General features: G+C 38.3%; 1 protein-coding gene across 1 annotated transcript in view; it reads right to left on the bottom strand.

Annotated features, from left to right (window-relative positions):
* Nucleotides 1-735: 735 nt before the first annotated feature.
* LOC119732444 (plexin-B-like) overlaps nucleotides 736-21,534 on the bottom strand; it is a 31,766-nt gene continuing 10,967 nt past the window's right edge. Inside the window, exons 14-35 of the mRNA XM_038205968.1 lie at nucleotides 20,232-20,368; nucleotides 19,864-20,031; nucleotides 18,844-18,940; nucleotides 17,655-17,891; nucleotides 16,204-16,380; nucleotides 14,700-14,922; nucleotides 13,869-14,011; nucleotides 12,923-13,050; nucleotides 12,731-12,796; nucleotides 12,170-12,244; nucleotides 11,988-12,054; nucleotides 11,116-11,262; nucleotides 10,565-10,721; nucleotides 9,891-9,991; nucleotides 9,124-9,220; nucleotides 6,808-6,914; nucleotides 5,944-6,096; nucleotides 4,932-5,095; nucleotides 4,322-4,469; nucleotides 3,742-3,882; nucleotides 3,283-3,357; nucleotides 736-3,004 (exon numbers count right to left, since the gene is read on the bottom strand). Coding sequence (XP_038061896.1) covers nucleotides 2,888-3,004; nucleotides 3,283-3,357; nucleotides 3,742-3,882; nucleotides 4,322-4,469; nucleotides 4,932-5,095; nucleotides 5,944-6,096; nucleotides 6,808-6,914; nucleotides 9,124-9,220; nucleotides 9,891-9,991; nucleotides 10,565-10,721; nucleotides 11,116-11,262; nucleotides 11,988-12,054; nucleotides 12,170-12,244; nucleotides 12,731-12,796; nucleotides 12,923-13,050; nucleotides 13,869-14,011; nucleotides 14,700-14,922; nucleotides 16,204-16,380; nucleotides 17,655-17,891; nucleotides 18,844-18,940; nucleotides 19,864-20,031; nucleotides 20,232-20,368 — 2,925 coding nt within the window. The 3' untranslated portion in view covers nucleotides 736-2,887. The remainder of the gene's footprint in view (nucleotides 3,005-3,282; nucleotides 3,358-3,741; nucleotides 3,883-4,321; nucleotides 4,470-4,931; nucleotides 5,096-5,943; nucleotides 6,097-6,807; nucleotides 6,915-9,123; nucleotides 9,221-9,890; nucleotides 9,992-10,564; nucleotides 10,722-11,115; nucleotides 11,263-11,987; nucleotides 12,055-12,169; nucleotides 12,245-12,730; nucleotides 12,797-12,922; nucleotides 13,051-13,868; nucleotides 14,012-14,699; nucleotides 14,923-16,203; nucleotides 16,381-17,654; nucleotides 17,892-18,843; nucleotides 18,941-19,863; nucleotides 20,032-20,231; nucleotides 20,369-21,534) is intronic.

Below are 21,534 nucleotides of genomic sequence, written 5' to 3'. Positions count from 1 at the left end.
AGCTTGTTTTCGACATGCCTTTATTAATTATCAAACTCTTTTAAATATCAAACCAATGCTCGCCAGGGATAAAGTTAAGATTCCAAGCTTTAAAATGGTATACAAATAATGGCGGTACGTGTTTCTGTGCCGACGATAGAGCCTCGCAAAAACAAATTGCGGGTATTTTGGGACGCGCTGTACAGAAGCATTCCGTGCGAACCTGTCCCAAGCACGCGGAAGTACTGAACCAGGTCACGGATCAAAGAGAATCAATGAGAGCTAAACCAAAAACAGAGGTCATCAGTGTCCTTGAATATGGCGGTGGGCATGATTATGAGTTGCCAATGGATTTTTCTACTAGAGAGAACGAGGTTGAATGTCTAAATCGCGTGACTTGTTGATGACAAAAACACGCGTAGAAGCTGATTGGTCGAGTACAGGCGTGGTGAAAATCGATCCCAAAGTGTTTCAATTTGATGGTTTCGATACCGAATATCGTTATCCATTGCTGCTTTTGTTTTCAAACATATCTCCCAACCTCTCCTGAACTAGCCGAGGCCTCTAATGCAGTGTGGGCGTATTAATTACAAAACCTTGACAAACATACACAATTTTTGTTGATACATGTACTTCAAATAAAATTTTCAGCCCGATTTGGTCTGTAGCTCACCCTGAGTAGAGCCTACTTATCCGAGTTCTGACCTTTGTCTTAAAAAACAAATTATAATAATTCAATGGCAAAAAACATCTATCTCATGTTTCGACATATGTACTCCAATTCATTTATTGCATTTCCAATTTGAGTCGGCGCATTGTAACTGAAAATATCCATCGCGTACATATCCCGTTACCTGTAACAGTCAACAACCAAAGGTTACGATAACAACTGCAGTACTACAGACCATGAACCCTGTGATGTCATAAACCACCGAACGACCGAGGGCAAACCAAACATTTTAAGCATCCTTTGCGTGTTATTTTACCCACATTGTCTCCACAAGGATACAAATTTGAGAGTGCTTGCGTGCATGTGTGTAATCCTTGTACTCCTAATACTGAAGCAGATGGTATTTTCTTTTTGTGCTTAAATAGCATCTGGTATTCTTTCTGCGCATAAAGAAAATTGCATTCTCTGTAGAGTATTAAGTTATCTACTCTAAACAAGACAAATGTGTAAATTACCATAAGAAGTAAAGCACTTACATTAAATGTAATATCATCAATCATTAATTGTATCTGTGTAAACAACTTACACATTGTTATATAATTGGCAAATGGCCGAAGCTGGATTTTCATTAAAGTACTATTCAAATTCTGAACATACAAAACCATGTATTCTGTGTATTACAAAAATAAAGCATATGTAGGTAGAAAAAAAGGAATCGTATAAAATTTAGGTGCTTAAAGTTTAAGGTCATAATTCCGTCACCAAATTTGGATTATATCCGACACACATCTTTCTATTTCAAATATATACATTTAAATCCTGTTTCCAGATTCCAAATATAAATTTACGTGACTCCATTCACAATAGCAATATAATAGATGCATGCGATAAAACTATATCTGTTTAAAAATATACTCGGAGTACAGATACACGCCGTACAATATCTTGATGCAAAAATAGTTTATAAGCAATAATTGCGTATAAACATTTCGCATTTATGGCATAAACATTTCGCACGTACGTTTTCAAAAGATTTTGTACAAAGTTCCATGGATTTAATTTGTAATCTTGATAGAATTAAAAAAATTTAAAAATGAAATGTACGATACCTTTAGTAGATACATATTATAAAACAGCCTTTTATACATTTTGTTAATAAGCTGGAAAATAATTCAAGGTTAAATTTCGATGTGCTCTGTGATCATTTCAAATTTCAGTTTATCAAAAATAGTTGAAACAGAATATAAAAAGAAATCTGTCTTAACACAATAAAATCTAATGGCTTTACAATTTTGCAAATATATACATTTTAAGCACCAAGGCAAGCATCCATAATATACCAGCATTAAACAAGTACTTGTAGTCATTTTACGAAAAATAACATAACTTTATTTAAACATATCTGTGTAAAATAAAATCATCTTATCAAATCAATCAATTTCTTAAAGCATATAATTACTGTTGCCAGATCATTGGCACAAACATTTCTTGAACATAAAAAAAAGTTGCTAAATAAAAACCATTTGTCAGCTGAAAGCATTAAACAAGTACTTGTGACAATTTTACGTGAAATAACATAACTTCATATGACCATACATATGTCTGCGTAAAATAAAATCATCTCATCAAGACAATCAATTTCTTTCAGCATAAAATTACTGCAGGTACATAATTGGCACAAACATTTCTTGAACATAAAAAGTTGCTAAGTAAAAAACATTTGCCAGCTAAAAGCCATGTGTTCTGTATGATACTGGTTTTCTGACGATTGAAGTTATGGGTTTAACCATTTTTGGCTAATAAGCACCACAAAATTGGGACCTCTGATAAGATGATGACGTGAACAAGCAACACATAAATGAATGCTTGCAAATAAATGCTTGTAAAACGCTGGTTGTACTTGTTTCATAGGCAATGTAAACATACCAAACAAATCTACATTTTCTGTGTGATAAATGATTTCAGAGTTCCTATGCAACACTTCTTTATTTGCATTAAACTGTGTCGGTTCCCATGCAGTTAGTCGGGAAAAAAACCCTTAATACTGTACAATATTTGCTCAAAATAATGCAGCCACATTCCCCCTCCCACCCCAAAAAAATTTAAAACCATCGATTTCAAATTTGCATAAATTCTTAATTCTTCTTTATTCAAGTGTACTTATTTGTAAACCACAACATTTGGACTGAGCTTGTTTTCTGACATTCATGATTAGTCCGTCGCCAAACTGTCAGCATCTTAGACACATTCTTCAGCAACATCAGACTCTTCAGACAGAATGTTGTCAATCTCCTCCAACAATCCATCCAGATTCTCATCCTTGCATCGCTCGTTGTCCTCGATTTCATCCAGAAGCTATGAAAAGACAGTAGAAAGGATTCATGACTTAGGAGTCAAGTCTTGCAAACATCAAGCAAAACTCATTTTTTTGGCACTGGCAAATCAAATCCATTAGAACTACAAAATAAAATCCCAGCAAACTTATCATAATAAGGCAATATCATTGTGTCTAGTTAATCAAATCAAAATTGAATGCCTTTGAATACTGTTTGTGCTGTTCATTAAATGTGATAGAAATAATTTCCTTAATCTTGTCATTCTTAGTATAAAGAAGGAAAATCTGTATATCCCACCTTCTGCTTGAACCGTCGCACAATTTTCCAGAGTTGATCCAGAGTACTCAGCTTACTGAACAAGCCAGAGAAGTTCTGGGGAAAAAAGTACAACCAAATTTATTCATGTTTAATACATTTGTAGTGACTTGATACTAAACTTAAACTGTAATTTTATCAATTAGATCTCTTTTGAACAAGATTCATTTAATAGAGTTTAGGAACACGATCGGAGAAGTTAGGCATTCATCTTTTAATTTTTATCCATGAAGTGGTCTCAAGGATGTCCTAGCGATGTTAAACTGACACTTATTGTTGAAAAAAAGGTGCTGTCCATTTAAAGTTTGAAATCCTGTTTCAAGGGTCGTGTGTTTATTCCGGGAACTTGTTACAGTGATTCCTTAGCTAAATGTTGCAGACTAAAATAAGTGGAAAACAACTCCCAGCTGAATCTGTGTCTTGCTTGTAAATGAGTTTTACCTCGCATGCTTTGTACAGCTCCTTGTTCAGTTCTTGGGTGGGAACCGGAGGCAACTGCTCAACTTCTTCGAAGAAGGAGACGACCTTATTGCGGTACGCTGTCTTCTCTTTGCCATACAATAACTTGTTGATGGAGGTTTCCTGTGACGGACAATTTGTTGGATTGGGAAAGTTTTGTCATTTGAAAATTCCAGATAGATTCTGCTTTTAATGAAAAATAGATAGAATCTGCTTTTAATGAAGCTTGTGGGACAATTTTACAAAAAAATAAAAATGTAACTGTGCCTTTGGTTGTCCAGTTATCTTCCAAACATTATAACGTAATATTAGGACGTATTCGTGTTGTAAAGCCCTGATTATAGTAATGTATTGCAAATTCTCAAAACTCTTGTTAAACAAGGTGTCCACTATGCCCCGTTCCATTGCGTTAGAACCAAAACGTGCTCGAAGACACTTAGTCATCGCAATTTATTTATGACTGCACGATTCATAAACCCACTTGAAGTGTTCTACTCTAGCTGTACGTGTGACGAGAACGATACAGAATAAGCTCGAGGGTTTGTCTTTCAATTTGACGTACCCGGCCAAGTTTGTGGGTCTTGGTATCGTGCGCATCATGGAACAACTGTGCGATGACATCCAGGCTGGCCTCCACAGTGCGAGATGGGCGGATGTCAAAGATGTAGTCTGGGTGCTTGATGGCGTTTGCCCAGAAACGCAGTGGCAGACTGCGACCAAAATACCAGAACTAATTTGAATGTGATCAACATTTCCAATTGTCTGTGGGCTGCTTAAAAATTCCATTTTAATGATTTTCCAAATTCAAACAAATTTAGGAAGGAAATCATATTTTTAAATAAATTAAAAAAAACTGACATCTTTTCTATTTTTAGTTTTCCGACAGAAAAAGTTCCATATATGCTAGGTTTAAGACAGAAATACATTATAAATGCGCAAATTGGGCCACTTCTAACTCATGACTCATCTGCTTAATGTTGGCGAGTTCATTGGTGTGTACTTATCTGATGCTAAAATAAATAAGCAAAACGCATTTTTTGTAAGGGTGTCAAAAGTAACAAGAAAGAAGGGCAATAAAAACTTCCAAGGGAAAAAAACCAAAAATCGAAAACTGGCCAAAAGGAAAGACGGTCTTCACAAAATTTGAGCCAATTTACAAACAGGTCACTTACATGTTGCTCTTCCAGATGTGGACCAGGTCAGGATCCGCGGTGGACAAGTCATGTCGGTAGGCTTGACTGTCAAAGAAATCAAACAGGTACTTGATGGCCTTGGGGGCGCTCTTCGCTGACAGTATCGCCTGGAACATGCTGTCCACATAATCCTGCACGATGCCCTGTGTTTCACCAAAATGTAACAAAATGCAGTGGATATTTTTAGTTCGTCTACAAAAGCCATGTCCGTATTACTGGGCTACGGCTTGTAATTACACATGCACCTATGGGTGTAGCTGAAGCCACTACCCACAGAGGCTTGTATTATTGACAGCCATAACCAACTACCTAGCCTGAGCCTGAATTTAGGAAACACATCATGACAGAATTTGTTTTGCTGCCAACATAAAAAACGTTCAAAGTCAATGGGGACGAAAGTTAATTGAAAGTTAATTGTCATGAGGATTCCATTTGAAAGAGGGCCTTGAAACGAAGATTATTCAGTCTTTTTTCTCGGTGAATGCCATAGATTACTGGTTTGAGTCAAGTCTGCAGCATGGCTGTGCAAGTGTCCATGGGCAAGACACTTCGCAAGAAGTTGTTTCTCCCTCCCCCAGGTTAAATTATACATGTAAGGGAAAGGAAATGATTATAACAATGCTTTGAAAACCTATGTGCACACATAAAACTACCCATTTTTGTAAAAGAATTGTCCAAAATGTTCACCCCTTTTTGATGTTCTTAATATCCAACTCTTTAAGACAGGGGTATGGACAAACTGAATACACAAAGTTTATAAAAATGCCTTGGCGAAGGGCAAAACCAAATATAAGATTTACTTGTCCTCGACGCAATTTTTTTTTTTTACATGTATTTTAGTTGTCAACCATATTGTAAGGGAATGTAGAAACTGTGACAGCAAACTTTGTATAATTATAGCCACTACACAGTACTTTCTTCAAACTGTTAGTTTCTGAAGGTTGTTGCTGTTGTTAAACATGATTTACAAGTTTTGCGTTGCGAGGTTTACCTTCGTGGAGAGAAGTCTAGGGAACGAGATCTCTTTGATCCTGTGACGAGAAACCTTATTCCTGAAGGTGACAGCATCCAGTGAGATGCAACCTCCTCGTTTTCTCCGCCTCTGTCCTTCCTCTTCCGTAGACCACTCCTCCTCCTCCTGCGACTGTCAATTCAATAACATGGACAACCCTTCTTAAACAGTTTCTTCTAAAGTCTCTTGGGACTACTGAGTCACTACACAAGTAACCTGTGAAGCATAAGGGGAAAGTTAGGCCGACTCTCAACTGCTACGCTGGTGGATCCAGAAGCAGATTGTTTTTGGTTCGTGGAGGGGGGGGGGGGGGGAGAAAAAGAGACAATGGTACACCTCCCAGGATTTGTTGGAAGAGGCTGACTAATCACCTAATTTTAAAAAGGGGAAGTTAAGACCTCATATAACACTACAGGGTACTCTTTGTTATCTTTGCTTTCTTTCTGTTAGGCCATGAATCCTTTGTAGGAAAGGGGATGCAAACTTGTTTTAAGACGATTATTTTTATGATGCGATTGAATTTCTAGATGCTTCTGTGGTGCTAGTCATATTCATTTCCCTGTGTCCCTTCCCTAATGACAATCAACCCCCCTTCAACCTTTACAGGTCATGTTGCTTCCCCCCCCCCCCTCCCTAACTACATTTGTACTACATTTATTAAAGTCAATGATTCCCTGATTTCTTATGGCTAATTTTCAGAGCACCATAATAATTTTGTGGTCATGTTCCTATTGACTTCCAATTGCCAAATCTGAACATCAAGGCTGCATATAGCAGACAATAAACTGAGCCACTCTTCTCTATTTTGAGGAGTATAAAGGAGTTTCTTGGATAATTCCTTACAAGATGCCAGTCCATGATTCCTTCTTGAGCCTCCACCTCAGCGGCCGTGTAGCCCTTCTTGGTGCTCTTTCTGTGCTTGCTCTTCTCATCATCAAAGGCTACATTCACTGATGATGGGAGAGAGTAAATAAAGAATTAAGACAAACTTCTTCTACATAGGTGGAGCAACTTGAAGATTTTTCATGATATTTGCTCTTTTGATCTGACACTACTCTTTCAAAATAATGTTTGTCCAGTAATATAAAATACAACAGCTGCCCAATTTACTGTTATGAAAAATAAGTGAAATAATAAAGCCCTAAAACTTTCTTGAAATTGAGCCTTGCTATGGCTATCAAGGGGCCATCTATAAAGCACGTACATATGAAGGGGGGAGAGTTTTTAATACTGCATACACCATGCGTGCAAGGGAGGGGGGTCCAATGCATGCATACACAAAGCAATAATTTGGTTTTAATAATTGTCATGACATTAATGTACTTTCTCATATTTAATACCCGCATCTAATTTTTTTTATAATACTTTACCACAGTGCCACTTATAGAGGTCATTAAACTTCAGAGACTGCAACATTACTTAATAAAAAATTTTAAAAACACTTAAAGCATAATGCTTTGTACACCAGAAACTTACAGTGTACATGTACCATTAACTTTCTTAACTGTATCAATTGGATTGGAACTACTGCATATGCCATGCATACAGGGAGATCTAAAAAGACGACATTTTGTGCGTATGTTCTTCATGGATGGCCCCTTATGTTTGAATGTACCCTGTTTTCAGTGGAACCTTGAATGTTTTAGTTAACAGCTATGGTTGTTTTATAAATAAAAGAACATTAAAAAAAATGTTCTGATACATGTGCATGCTTTGTGGTGCCAAAGAGCCAGCGAGAAGGAAACTTAAGCTTTTATACATGGGTGGGATGTGAACCCAAGACCAATAGCTTAAGTATCATGGGTATACATTCTTGTTAATGCCACACACCCATAAAAACAATCATAACGCAAATGTTCATACGAGAAATGGAAGAACAGACTTTGTTCACATGTCGGCCATATTAAATTGAAACCGAGGTAAACTCTTGATTTTTGGAACTTACGAGTGGAAATGAAAGCAATGAAATAACAGTTCATTACAAATTTTATACCAGTCTGCTCTGATGAATAATTTAAAATCTGCGATTAAACATACCCCGATGTTTTAAGCCACATTTTAAAAAAAAATTAAAAGTGAGGCTTGGAACGCACTCCAATCATGAAATAGTCTGGCACCATCCTATTCAACTGCTTACAATTTATAAAATGGATTCAGGGAACACGATCCTATATGGCTTCCACTTGAATAAGGTCCATATGAATGGAAGAAAAAACTTAGGAGGGGGGGGGGCACACATGCTATTTATTACTACTCCAGCTAATCTGTTTTTTGGGGGTTTTTTTTGAGGTAATAAATTACTTCTACCCCTGTACATATTTTCAGTCATTTTTTTCTCTATACATGTATTTACAATCTAATTTTTACATTTTACAAGTTGTTTTCTTCTACTTGTTTTCCTTATTTTATTTTTGTGGAGGCAATCAATCACTTGTACCCCTGATTTTTCAGTTCTTTTCCTTCTTTAAATATTTGTCTTCTATTCAATGGCTTTTAAATGGTAAGGCACACTGGTAATAACAATGGTTAAGGCACGGTGAACTTTCCCCCAATCTGAAAAAAAAATTCCTTTTTTTATTTAAATATTCACAGGGAAAATCCCCCATTCGTAGTGTGTAAATAGCAGACTGAAATGCATGCCACGATGCAGTATTATTTTCTCTATGTACTTCCTTGTGCTATTGTCAGCAATTGCAATACCATCAGGGCAGGCAGTATTGTGATTGATTTTGGTTGACCTTTTGACCTCTGTGGTATTGTATTGGGAGCGAAGCCAGACTTTCCCACGAAACGCGACAAAAGAAGTTAATGCGTAGGGACAAATATGGAATTTAGTTTCCAGGCGAACATCATGTGCGTGTGTGCAGTTGGCAAACATTCAAGTATTTATGGCATTCAAAACTAAAGGGCAAGGGCAATAAAAAAAAAATAAAAAAAATTCCATTTTGCTTATGAGTCAGTATTCTTCATTCTCGGTGTAATAAATTGTGAACTTTAAAATTTTCCTAAAAAGAATCTGTTTTGCTATCAAAATGAAAATGATGGATTTTTCATACTTTAAACTGTGAATTATTCCCTAAACACTGCCACAAGACGGAACAAGGAAATAGCTGCCTTTATAGGGTAATCTTTGAAATTGTTATAACAAAAAGTTCTTACTGTAGGACGCTCCCTGTGCTGTGAGGATTGAGTCTGAGAATCGGGCATTTGGCACATCTTGTTTCTCCACCAGGGCAACCAAATCATTGTCTCTAACCTGCGGGTAATAGACAGGGCAAAATAGCAGTCGATCAGTTTAAACCAAAGAACAGACTCTCAGACTACTTGACAATTCTACGGTTGAAGCTCCAGGGTAGGGGTGTGTATTTAAGGGCAGTACAGGAAGTGGGTACCCTCTAGAAAAAATACTGGTACCCGGGTAACCGGTAAACCCAACCTTCAAAATGAAAATCTCGGAAGTTGCTGTTCGGATTGTTCATAAAGGTCTGCATGCTAATACTACCCCTTATTAGTGCGCCAGTGTGTAAGTTTTAAATGTAGTTACAAATGTATACGGTGAGCTCTTTAGCTTTATGATACAAACTGCAACTATCACGATCATCGTAAACGTGGAATTGATTTTGTTTTCCACATCGTCTGTTTTTCATTTTGAAATTTCTCTATCAGAGACGTTCAAAGCTGTTCTTTTTCATTTTCTGCGAAGTTACTGAGTATAATTTCTAAAGGTTGTTTAAGGGGTACTCGATTCCATAATCTGGAACTAGTTGCTTACATTGACAGTCGGGTACTCAGGAACCTGGGTCCGATGCACAGCCCTACTCCAGGGCACAGACTTCTTTGGCATTTTTGCCTTTTCTTTCCATTTTTCAATTGAGAAGTGTAAACGAGTCTCACAAAGGCAATCAGTGTCCTGGGGCAATACTTACACAGAAGACTTGGAGCGTGTTGACTCGGCGCCATTTGTCCGTCAATGGTCTCGTGTCCTCATCGGTAAGAATAAGTTTACCACTCTTTCCTTGGCGCCACTCTGGGTTGATCCACGGGAGAAAAAGGGTGTATTACTAACATGAAAAATGTATGGTTTTACCCTCCTACTGTTAAAACAGTCACAAACAGTCAAAAATTTCCATCAACTTCCCCTGTCATGCCTTTTACACCTGTAGGCTAGTAAGATCGTATTTTAAACAAGCATTCTGACAGACAACAGACAAAAGCAGGCAACTTGTAGGCACAGCTATCTCATCAATCACCTACAGTCAAAGCACAGCTGCGTCAAGTGACCCAAGCAGTCACAGCCAGTCAATCCTGCTTTAAATTATGTAGGGTGGGAGCTCTTAAAACTGTTAAAAACAGTCACATGATTGATTTTGACTGAAAGGACAACTTAACACAGAATGTATGTTTGCATAGGAGGGTTATTAGTAACATTTATACAAAAAAAACGATACATATGCCTATACTCCAGAGAAAAGAAAAACAATTGTGATAAAATATCCTGCTTGAGAACACAAGACCATAATGTGTAGCAAAACATGACATTTCATTTTCCGTAATTATCCCACATGCCAGGTTTCATTTTGGACATAAATTTTTAACATACCAAGGCTGACTTCGTTGGCGCTAGGCCTACTGGAGTAAGGCTGGTTGCCATAGACCACATCTAAGATCTTCTCCTTGACTTGGGAGATGGTGTCCACGTCTAGCACCTTGACTTCTTTGGTGACATGCATCTTCTCATCGATGAGAACAACAAGAGTCTAAAGAAAGAAAATTATCAGAAAGTTAGAATCTATTGCTTATCAGGGACATCAGGCCTGGGAAAAATATCCTTTCTTGTGAAAGTAATTTACAACAAATATTTTACAAAACTGACCCTGCCCAAATAATTTGAAAAATACCAACCATGAAAAGGCAGCTGATTTTTAGATAATTTCTCAATTATGGCAAGGCTAAATGATGACGGATTGCTTAAAATGGAGGATGAATTGGTGAAAATGGAGGACGCATCGTGGAAAACAAAGGTTTTTTTTCTCCAAAACTGAAGTAACCACTTTAATGTGAAGGAAATGATCACGACAACACCTGCAAACAGTCATGAGTGTTATTTGGTGCATCAGTTTGAAGAGAATTCCAGAAAAAAAAAGGACTCACGATTGGGCTGTATTTCACATCCTCTTGAAGAAGTTTGTCGTAGTTCAAGGAGAAACGAGAGCGGCCGGTGATAAGATCGATGGGACCATGCTCACTGCGATACTTGATGGCTCGGTACAGCACAAACAGGGGATAGGCTGTGTGATTCTGGACCAAGAAAATAGAAAAGAGAATCTTATAGTCAATCAGCCTAATATCCAGGATAACACGATATTGGTTTCTGTTATGCAAAACTGGTGGAAGACAATTTGCAATTGTAATGGATAAAGAAAATTTCAGCACAAAAGGAGCAAATGTGACCAGCTCCACAAAACAGAGTAAGTCGCGCTGAGAATTATTGTGTGATGGCCCACTCAACATTGAGAGGGTGAAAATGTTGATTTTCATTTTCAGTCATGAATGACATCTTTAAGTCGTGCAGTTCCAACTTTCACTCGCAGAAATGTTGATTTTGATGAACAAAGTGGAAAAAGCAACCATTTTGTGTGCATCGTTCTGTTGTTCTACAACAAAGCCAGCTATTTCAAAGCCTGTTTTATCAGTTGTTTTATTTGAACTCCAAGGAAGTAATTAATATGCAAATACGTCATATCTCCAGAACAGGAGGGGCTATGGAGCTCTATTATATACCAAATGAAAGCTGACATTGTGGGCTTTCCAACTATGTATATAACTCAATACTTTTTTTGTGACATATACCCTTTTCTTTTGGAGCCGGTCACAAATGTCCACAGATGTACAGAATTTTGGGATGGCATTTCAAAATATGTACTGTGAGTAAGCTTGGAGGTGAAACTGCAACCATGAGTTGCTAAAAAAAAGACAGTGGAATTAGTTATATCTTTAGAAGAGATTTGATATTGAAGTCTTACCTTTAGCTGATCATATAGACAAAGAGCAACCCAGTTTGACAACAGCTTCTCCAGAATACTCTCTGTTCTGTAGAAGTACAAGCGTGGGCCCAACATTAGAGTTTATTCTTTTATCAGAAATGAACATCAGATTATCAAAGTTGTAAATTCTATAAATTGAAATTGAGAAGAGACTTTCTCACCGGCAGAACAGCTGGCGGGTGCGGTTGGAATCTGCAGCGTTCTCAATCAACTGGGTCATCAGTGTTATCATGATGCTACAAAGCAGAGAAAAATTGCAATTTTATTAAAAATCCGACATTATTGAAAGACAAAATTACTGAAACATCTTGGGTACTTGAAGTGAAATACAAAAACTAAAAATACTGCATGGAGAGTATCATCAGTTTGACACATGCAAGATTTGAAGGTTTGCATGGTGAAAATAGCAATAGGTACAGATTACAGTAGCGTCATCTGACGAATCTCTTTTGTGAGTTGGTGAGGTTCTGAAAAGAACTGGGGAAACTGAACGCGTCGGACTCTGACGACGGGCAGAGCATACCGTCCGAAACAGACAGTTTCCCCCCGATTCTTTTCAGAATCTCATAAACTCACAAAAGAGATTTGTCACATGGTGCTACCCTAATATTATCGATATTGACACATATGTGTATCAAATAGTTTGCAGACTTGTGGTATAATGAGTCAGGCTTCTTTTTGAAAAGTCACCATAATTTCTGACATTGCCAGAAGTCACTTACTCAGTCATGTAGACCAGTTTATTCTCAAGAATCATGATGACAGTCAGCAGAGATGCAATGGACTGCCTGAAATAAAAATCAATCACAGAAATGTTAAAGACGGCCCAAACGTGTATTACAACCTTCAACCCAGAAGGTGGTTGCAAAGGGCATATGAAATACGAATTTGGAAGGAACATTAAGTCGTCTTACTTTTCTCGGATGGACAACTTGGAGCTGCTTTCTGCATCCAGTGTCTGGATGAAGAGCAGGAGGAAGTTCTTGTTGCTTAGCAGCTGAGAGAACTTGATCATGGCCCTCTCCACTTCCTCATTGGGGTACTAGAGAAAGCAGGAAACGGGAACTTTCTGATTCAGTTCTTGTTTATTTACATTAATTACACTTCAGTCTTCAAGGCAGCAGTACCCTTATTTTGCTACTTGCCTTTGTACAAACTTCTCAAATCTGGCACCATCCACTCTTAAACACCAAAATGAAATAAAACAAATTCCGTTACTGATGCTCTACTTTAAAGATAAAATTCAAGAACATTGCAAGTATGAAAGCAATTCCTTTTCATCTGCTGTTAGAAAGGGCTTTTACTTGATTGTTTCTGAGGAATACAAGGAAAAGTTTCCCAGGAATATTTATATTCAATAATTGATAATAATTTGGGAGGCTAATCAGCCTCACTCGCAGCTAAGAAGCCGAATTGCGAAGGACGCGGCTACAACTTGGTCAAGCCGCTAGCATGTAAAGGCGCCTTTGGTAGCCAGCCATACGACCCATATATGACCACGGACCACAGCCAGAGATCCAAAGTGTTTGATTTTTTTTTCGGAAAGAGGAAAACCGGAGGGCCAAGATAAAAACCTTGTGGCACAGGAGAGAACCAACGCACAACTCTACTCACAGATGGTCCTCGCCGGGAATCGAACCAGAGCAACAGTGGTGAGAGACGAGCGCTCTACGCACTAGCCACCTACGCCACCCGCAAATTATGAACAGTTAACTCCTCCTACACAGTGAGACAGCGTCTGAATTACTTAGCCAAAGCTAGCAGTACCACATGTATCTATGGAAAGTAGCTATATAACCAATCCTATCCACTACAAATCAACTAAACAAGAAACATTATAGAGAAATTTTCTTTGCGTACCTCTTCATCCGTAGTACTTGGTTTCATCTCCTGGCCAATGAACAGCATGTTGGTGGCATAGTCGCGATGACTGACAAAGGGCATGCCGATCCCTTCCAAGTCGCTGGTCAGATCGGTCATGTCGGTCTGAAGCTCAGCAAAGGCTGCAAGACAAAAACCAAAGAAGTGCCAAAAAATTCACATTTGCAAAAATGGTTTGCGCAACGGTTTGTTAGGATATAGTGAAAAGCATTCACAATCGATTTCACTTGACTATACACAATTTGACTGTGCACAATTCGGGTGACTCACACTGCAGTGGGCCACCCAGAGTTTGCCACGGAGAGTTAATTTGTCCCAGTGCATTGTGGGAGATAGTTGACAAATTCGCAGAGCAGGACATTTGAAATTGTTAGTTTTTCCGATCAGTGGTTTCGTGAGTGTAAGATTCAGGGATCTGTTTTCCCTTTTCTGTTCTTTTGATCAATATGTTTTTTTGTAAGGCGGCTGAACGAGTTAATTTGTCCCAGTGCATTGTGGGAGATAGTTGACAAATTCGCAGCGCGGGACATTTGAAATTGTTAGTTTTTCCAGTCAGTAGTTTCGTAAGTGTATGATTCGGGGATCTGTTTTCCCTTTTCTGTTCTTTTGATCAATATGGTTGTTTTTGTAAGGCGGCTAAACGCTATGCCCCAATTTATAACATATTAGCTCAAGTTGTCTTCTAACACTCGCTCAAAAGGGGCATGTTTTGTCGACCGTAAACATGGTAAATTGAAAAATGGACTCTCTATAGCAAACTCTTGGTGGCGCACTACATTGCGATTTTCCCGAATAGACCCAAGTACATACCTGCCTTGACCTCATCAGCCAGATCTGCTTCTAAAGCTCTCATGTCTTCCACGATCAGCTTGGCCTCTCGTTTAGCTCCATACACCTGAGCTCCGAAACATATCACAACAAAGAGAATGCACACCAGGACCGCTCCACTGATTGACGCTACAACAATGGGAACCGGGTTAGAAGCGGGATACCGAATTTCACCAATTCGCACCTGCAGATTACTATGTTCCACCTGAAAATTGAAACAAAAACACAAATCCAAAACAATCCGAAAAAAATACATCATAATCTATGCAGTGAAACTTGATGTAAGGCCAACAAAAAAAATTAGTCTCTGGTCAGACCAAAGTTCCGGAATTGACGCAGGGACGCGGCTTTTTTTTTTTTTCTTCCAGGTTGGATTGTACAGACAAGGTGGGGTACTATTTTGCTTTTTTGGTGTCCTCATGTACATTGGTGTCCTCCATAATTTGCCTTGGTGCTCTGGATCATTTGCCGTGGTGCAATTTCCCATTCCTTTGTGCTCTTTGGTAAAAAAAATTGAGCAGGTGCGGCAATAGAGGGCGTTGTTGGAGCTGCCGCGGAACATTCTGGGAAAAAAAAATTGACGTGCATGATTAAAATCGACACGCGCGCTGCCCAGAGACCGACTTTTTTTTTTTTTGGCCTAAAGTTTGGTGGAAATTTTCAACAGATTATATTTAACGCGTGTTTCTTGCAGTGAGCCTTCATAACTTACTAGCTTCAAGTCTGGCATACATTTTGATGCCAAATTTGTTAACAAATTGACCTTAGGGTCACTGCACTGCGCGCCATTATATGAGGCGGGCCACCACGGAAGCATTTCCCCATATACAACACATGGACAGTACAGTTTGCTGTGGCAACAGTGTGTCAACTAGCAACTTAAAGGCAAGATACAACATTTGCAAACATCAAAAAATGAAATGATCAAATTATCACGAAATATCTTACTGGATTGTTAGGAATGACAGTCTGAAGCATCCTGTAAAGTTGTGGCTCCTGGTGGGCTGACATTTTCAAGAAAAATTGTATTTTTCCAACGCTGGTCGGCCGACCAGCGTTGGAGAAAACTGGCTTTTTTTCAAAAAGTGCTCCTTATTTTTCATATTTAGTTCGTCTGCATTTTCTTTACAATTGTACAAGCCTGCAAAGTCCATAAATTGCTCCGTTTTATCTTGTACAAGCCTGCAAAGTCCATAAATTGCTCTGTTTTATCTTAAGTGAGGTCAGGGAACCAGACTACAAGAATATGATTGGTTTTCTTGATTTTTCCAGCATCTACGAACCCAAAACGTGAAAAAAGTCAGTGGAACAATATTTGCTATAACACACTTATCCTCCAAATCCATTTATTACTGAAAATTGCAGCAAAAGTTAATGTGGTACATTCCCTTGAAATAATTAAATTCTGTGAATATGTTCAGATTACATTGCTCTACATGTGTGCACATGTTCCATGTAATGAATAACTATTTTTTGTATTACTTACCCACACCTCAGGTAGATTTCCAACTACGTCTCCTCCCAAGAAGTTACCTGCTTTGGGTTGGTCCTCAGGCAATGTACACCGCACGAGTATTTCAGCTAACACGATGACAGGACACCTCTCGGTTCCAATCCATACTTTGAGTTCATCAGCTGTGATTGCGCTATCAATCCGCTCTCCCTGTAAGAGGGATGAATAGGTAAATCGTTTTCACTCTGGTTTAAGGAAGGATTATATCTCTCTAGCAATAAATGTGGGCAAAACTGACAGAATCAGCCTGATACCCATATAACATCCACATACTATTACGGTCAAGTCTCGTTAATACAAACTCGTTCGGCCCTAGCTAAATTGTTTGTAATATCAGAATTTTGTATTAAGAGGAACATCAGTCCCATTCATTGTGTACATAGATGCACAGTCAGGACCAGCAAGGCTTTATGTTTGTTATAACCAGAATTTTGTATTAACAGAATTTGTACTAACGAGAGTCGACTGTAGTTATCCCGCGAGCGCGAGTGGAACACGGAATAATGTAGTGTGTCTGCTTCGGCCTCACGGTATGTGGGACACAGACGCACTACATTTTCCGTGTTCCACGAGCGCAAGCGTGATAACGAATTTATCTTCAAGCAAACTTGACGAACTTCAATGATTGAACACGCACGCAGTGCACGAACCTTTCAGCGGTTATTCTATTACATGTGCATGTTGTACGGAATGGGGCACGCATCTTAGAATAGCACAATACGCAGAGTGCGGTATGGACCGTGGCCGTGCTACATGGTTACATGTAGCACCGCTTGTTGCCATGGATCGACCAATCAGGATCGGGGATTCAAGTTTACTTGAGGATAAAAGGTATTATCTTTTTCTCTGTATTTCCTTTATATTTATGCAAACATTTTGTCAGGACTTTTGCTCCACTGACCGCTGCAATTTCTTATTATTTCAATTTCTCGTTAGCTCCTCTTATTTTTTTCAGGTATTTGTGTACATGTAGTAATTTTCCCAAATTTTGAAATATAGCAAGACCATGTTGTCCGAGCATAAGAGCGAAAAGGTTTTTACTTCATAGGTTGAATCTGAATTACACATGAGGAAGAAAACAAAAACAATACAATGCAAATCATTATTTTAGCCACTGAATGCCTTTCTCGACATGTACTTTAAAGCCACCAACCCCCATACCCACAACTATAACATGCACATTAAGGAAACACCACATATTTTGCCAGAGGGATTGGAATTGAAGGCCTTCGGGACACAATTTTTAGGTAAACTTTTTTTTAATTCTGAGCATATGCCTCTGGCTTTCGTTTTTGTTTTCCTCTATTTTTGTTATAATATTTTGTGAATTTTATTTTGTATGTGTTTGTTAATGCCAAATAAATAATAATAATAAAAATAATGATAATAATAAAAAAATATACAGACAAAGAACCCTCACGAACCATGATTGCCAGTGATTCTCCATCTTTCTCTTCAACATCTTCAAATTCATAATATTCTGGATCTTGGAAATACTCCAAGTTGGCATCATTGTCCTGCGACCATGTCAGTAGTTGGGTGAACCCGTCCATGATGAAGCCAAACGTCAGGTTTTCCTTGCTCATGAGCGTTGCCGAGTTGAAGCCTGTTATGTTAGGAGATGGGCACCGCATGGTTGTTTCGGATTCACCTTGACATTCCTGAAAAAAACCCAGCATTTTTCAAATGTCAATTAAACAACATTGCTCCTCCCTTTTGCGCCCCCCCCCCCTTCCCTCTCAATATACAGGATTTTAAAAAATGCAACAAATGTTCTCCTTAAGGCCAGCACAGAGGCAAACACAACAGTGACATTCTGAAGTATTCACTCTGCGAGTTGGCAAAAGTCGAATGCATTTCAACTTTGGAAATTCATCATGAATGTTTCACCACATCAAATTCGTTTTCATTTGCATGATTTGCAAGGGCCAGCTGGGGCAGATCCAATGAGGGTACTGCAGGGGGGGGGGCGTGGCAGAGGGGCTCTCTAAAGTGAAAAATTACCTCTTGGGGGGGAGCAGAAGGCTCTCTCAATTAAGTGAAAAATTGCCTCATTTGAGAAATTTCAGTCGCTGCGGGAGGTTGGGGTTGGGGTTGGGGTTAGCGGATTGGGGTGGGGGGGGGGGCACCCCCTCCGCACTGCCTGGATCCACCACTGGCCAATCAACTGAAACCCATGCTTAACATAAATTCCATTGTCATCAAACCAAACAAGTTTTGTTGGCATCTGAGACCTTGCAAGACCATCACAAGACCTTTGAGTCTCAATTCAAGTCACAAGCTATTCAAATGAACTGAAACAAAGGCATTCCTTTGTCATTGTTCGTGCCCTGTGTCTTGTATCTGGTCTTGTTTCTGGTCTTGTAATGGTCTCGACTTCCACACTGTCTTCATGGCTGTCATCAAAACACATCCTGCACATTTGGCTATTTTTTTATTTCAGCAATCATCAGGAGTTGAGTTTCGAGCTAATAAGTGCAGCTAGGTTGAGACTGGATTGCACAAGTTTGTAAGGTCACGATGGGTACAAAGTGGGGGGAAAGGGTTGCTGGATGGGGACAGGGGATTGGAAAGAATGTTTCAACAAAGACTAAACTGTTTGATATCTCTCACCTCAATTTTACGATTATCCTGTCCGTCGGTGACAACAATTTGACGTGTCACGCTGGTGTGTAGATTAGTGCCTACAACCGTCAGCACACGTCCGCCACTAACAATCAGAAAAATGACAAAGTAATAAATAAAATCAAAAAAATTGAAACACAAAATAACACTGACAGATAGAGCAACTTGTAAATTTGTAGTGTAGTAACTTTTATGGGGAAAAAAAGAAATACACATGCATGTGTAACTTAATAACGAAAATTCCAGCTCTACTCTAAGAAAACCTTTTTTAAAATGTGAACAATTTTGAATTATGAAAAAAATGCCTTTTTTTCCTTCATCTCATATGAATATCAGCAACACAGTAACTTTACTTCTCTAAAGACTACATCTAAGAACAAATTACCGCAAACTTGTAACTCTGAAAGTCTATCTAGTAATAATGGAGACATTGATTAGTGCAAGACTTTTCAATTTGCGATTTTCATGATTTGTTCGGTTTTGTAGTTTTTAAATTTGAAAAACAGTAATTTGCCTTGAAGAAATGTGACCTGTTCTGTCAAAAGCAGACGCTTCTGGGCAGAGGTTGAAATTGAGATAGGGCCAAAAAATGCTGTAGGGGTGATTTTTTTCGATTTTCAAATTTGTGCATATTGGTAATCCTGAACATGTCTAAAATATACTATAAAAGTTTGAAACCCCAATTTGAACTCTAGATATAGTATTTTTGATGATTTGTTAAGGTATCAGTTAAAGAAATGACTGTTTTGTGACATTAGAGGCCATTTTTTCTGTTTTCTACTTTTTGCACAATGAACTTCAAAATAGCATAACTCTGCCCAGGAATGACCAGTTTTAAAAATCAAACCACCTATTAAAAGGAAAAAGCACATATTTTAACAACATGCAAAAATCTCATTTTTGACCTTACGCCCAGAAAAAGTCTGATTTTGACAGAACAGGTCACAAATTACTAGTAACATGAAAATTAAATTAAATTCCAAAGATGACACAGCAGACAAGACTCACGAAAGGATGCTTTTCAGAGGAGACACCTCGGTGATGGTAGGATTTTCAGTGTAGGTGTACATATCTGATGAGGTTCTCATGGCCCCATCAAAGGAGACTTTCACAAGACCATGATATTCAACTTGGGCAGCAGTGGTCGTGCATTCTAACCTAGATTCAACTGGTTGGCTGCACAAAATTGGAGGGAACATTTTTTTTTAATTTGTAGCATAAAAACCAGTTTTACTAAGTGATTAAAATTGTGCCAAGATAAAAATATGAAATTATCTAACATTACCCACACAAAATCTAACACAATACCGTGACACTTGCCATATAATCAACTATATTAACCCACTGATGTAAAAGTAAGCAAAACGGCAAAATACCCTATTATCTCGCAACGGCGGTCACCAATGAATGCTTCGATATCCCGTCCTGTGTTGAGGGCTGTACCATTCACACTCACTGCAGTTCCACCAGCTTCTGGGCCAAGGCGGGGTTGGAAATCTGTAATTGCTGGATCCTGGTAATGAAACACGGCATCATGTGCAAGAATTTATTTTCATGCACCCATATTCCCAAATTACCCATTAGCACCTGTACAGTATTACATTTTATTACATTGTCTTTATTTCGTAACGAGAACAGACCCGTTTGGGGCTTGGGCAGTTTGGGGCAGTACAGAGAGTAATAACAAGCAGGCTGGTTCAGAGCAGTACAGGGACTGATTTTTTAAAACTACCCAATGATGTAGTTTGGGTTTATTGTGTTAGTATAATTGAGTGCTGTTCTATAAATACTAAATTACTTGTTCATCCTACTCCAAAATCATTTTCACAGCTAGCTGACCATTACAACTATTTTTGCTATTTACAGTTTATTCTTTTCAATTTACCAAGTGAAAGCTAAAAAAGTTTATCGAGAAAACATGTCCTTAAGAGATCACCATCCAACAATTCATTGCACATACCAATCCAACAATTTTCTTTCTAAATTTAGATTGGAGTCAACACAATAGTACTGAGCTGTACATACATGAACCTTGTACTATCACAAGTTTTTACCAAATATGTTCCGTAACACTGTAATCATCAGGCACAGAGTGGTACTTTTTATGTGACGCACACATAGCCGACCTTTGCTGACCTCTTCCAACTAAGCCTTTTCATGTCTGTGCTTGATGTCTTTGTGGAAATTCTTTTTGTTACACGGCTATGAAGAAACCAGTCTGGAATGCTTTTCTGTCCGTGGTGCGCTGCATTATGTTGGACCGCAGCCAAAATAATGAGAAACAATGCTTGTCGACTAAATCATGCTTTTTTGCAGACCCATTTTAACATCAGAAAGGGCAAGTACAAGCATTTTTTTTTCAAAGCTGAGCTTGGATATATCACTGATACAACTTTGGATTAATTTTGGCATTATTCTACTTCACTTGAATGCTATACATCTGACATTTACTGGAACAGAGCAGGGCATATACATTGATAATGGAGCTAGGAAGAGCTGATCATCTTAAAATATATACAGGACGAAATAAAAATAAAACAGAAAGCATAAGTTTCTGAGTGCCGATAAATATTTGCAACACATTTTAAAAGATTTCCTCAAAATTTTGGAAAATAAGTTGAAATATGGTCCATCTTTTTTCTTCTGATCCCACCTTTCTCAAAATATTTAATTTAATGT

This window comes from Patiria miniata, unplaced genomic scaffold (genome assembly GCF_015706575.1).
Source record: "Patiria miniata isolate m_02_andy unplaced genomic scaffold, ASM1570657v1 HiC_scaffold_24, whole genome shotgun sequence".
Classification (NCBI taxonomy): domain Eukaryota; kingdom Metazoa; phylum Echinodermata; class Asteroidea; order Valvatida; family Asterinidae; genus Patiria; species Patiria miniata.
Note: the sequence above shows the minus strand (reverse complement) of the source record. Positions and strands in the feature narration are given on the sequence as shown.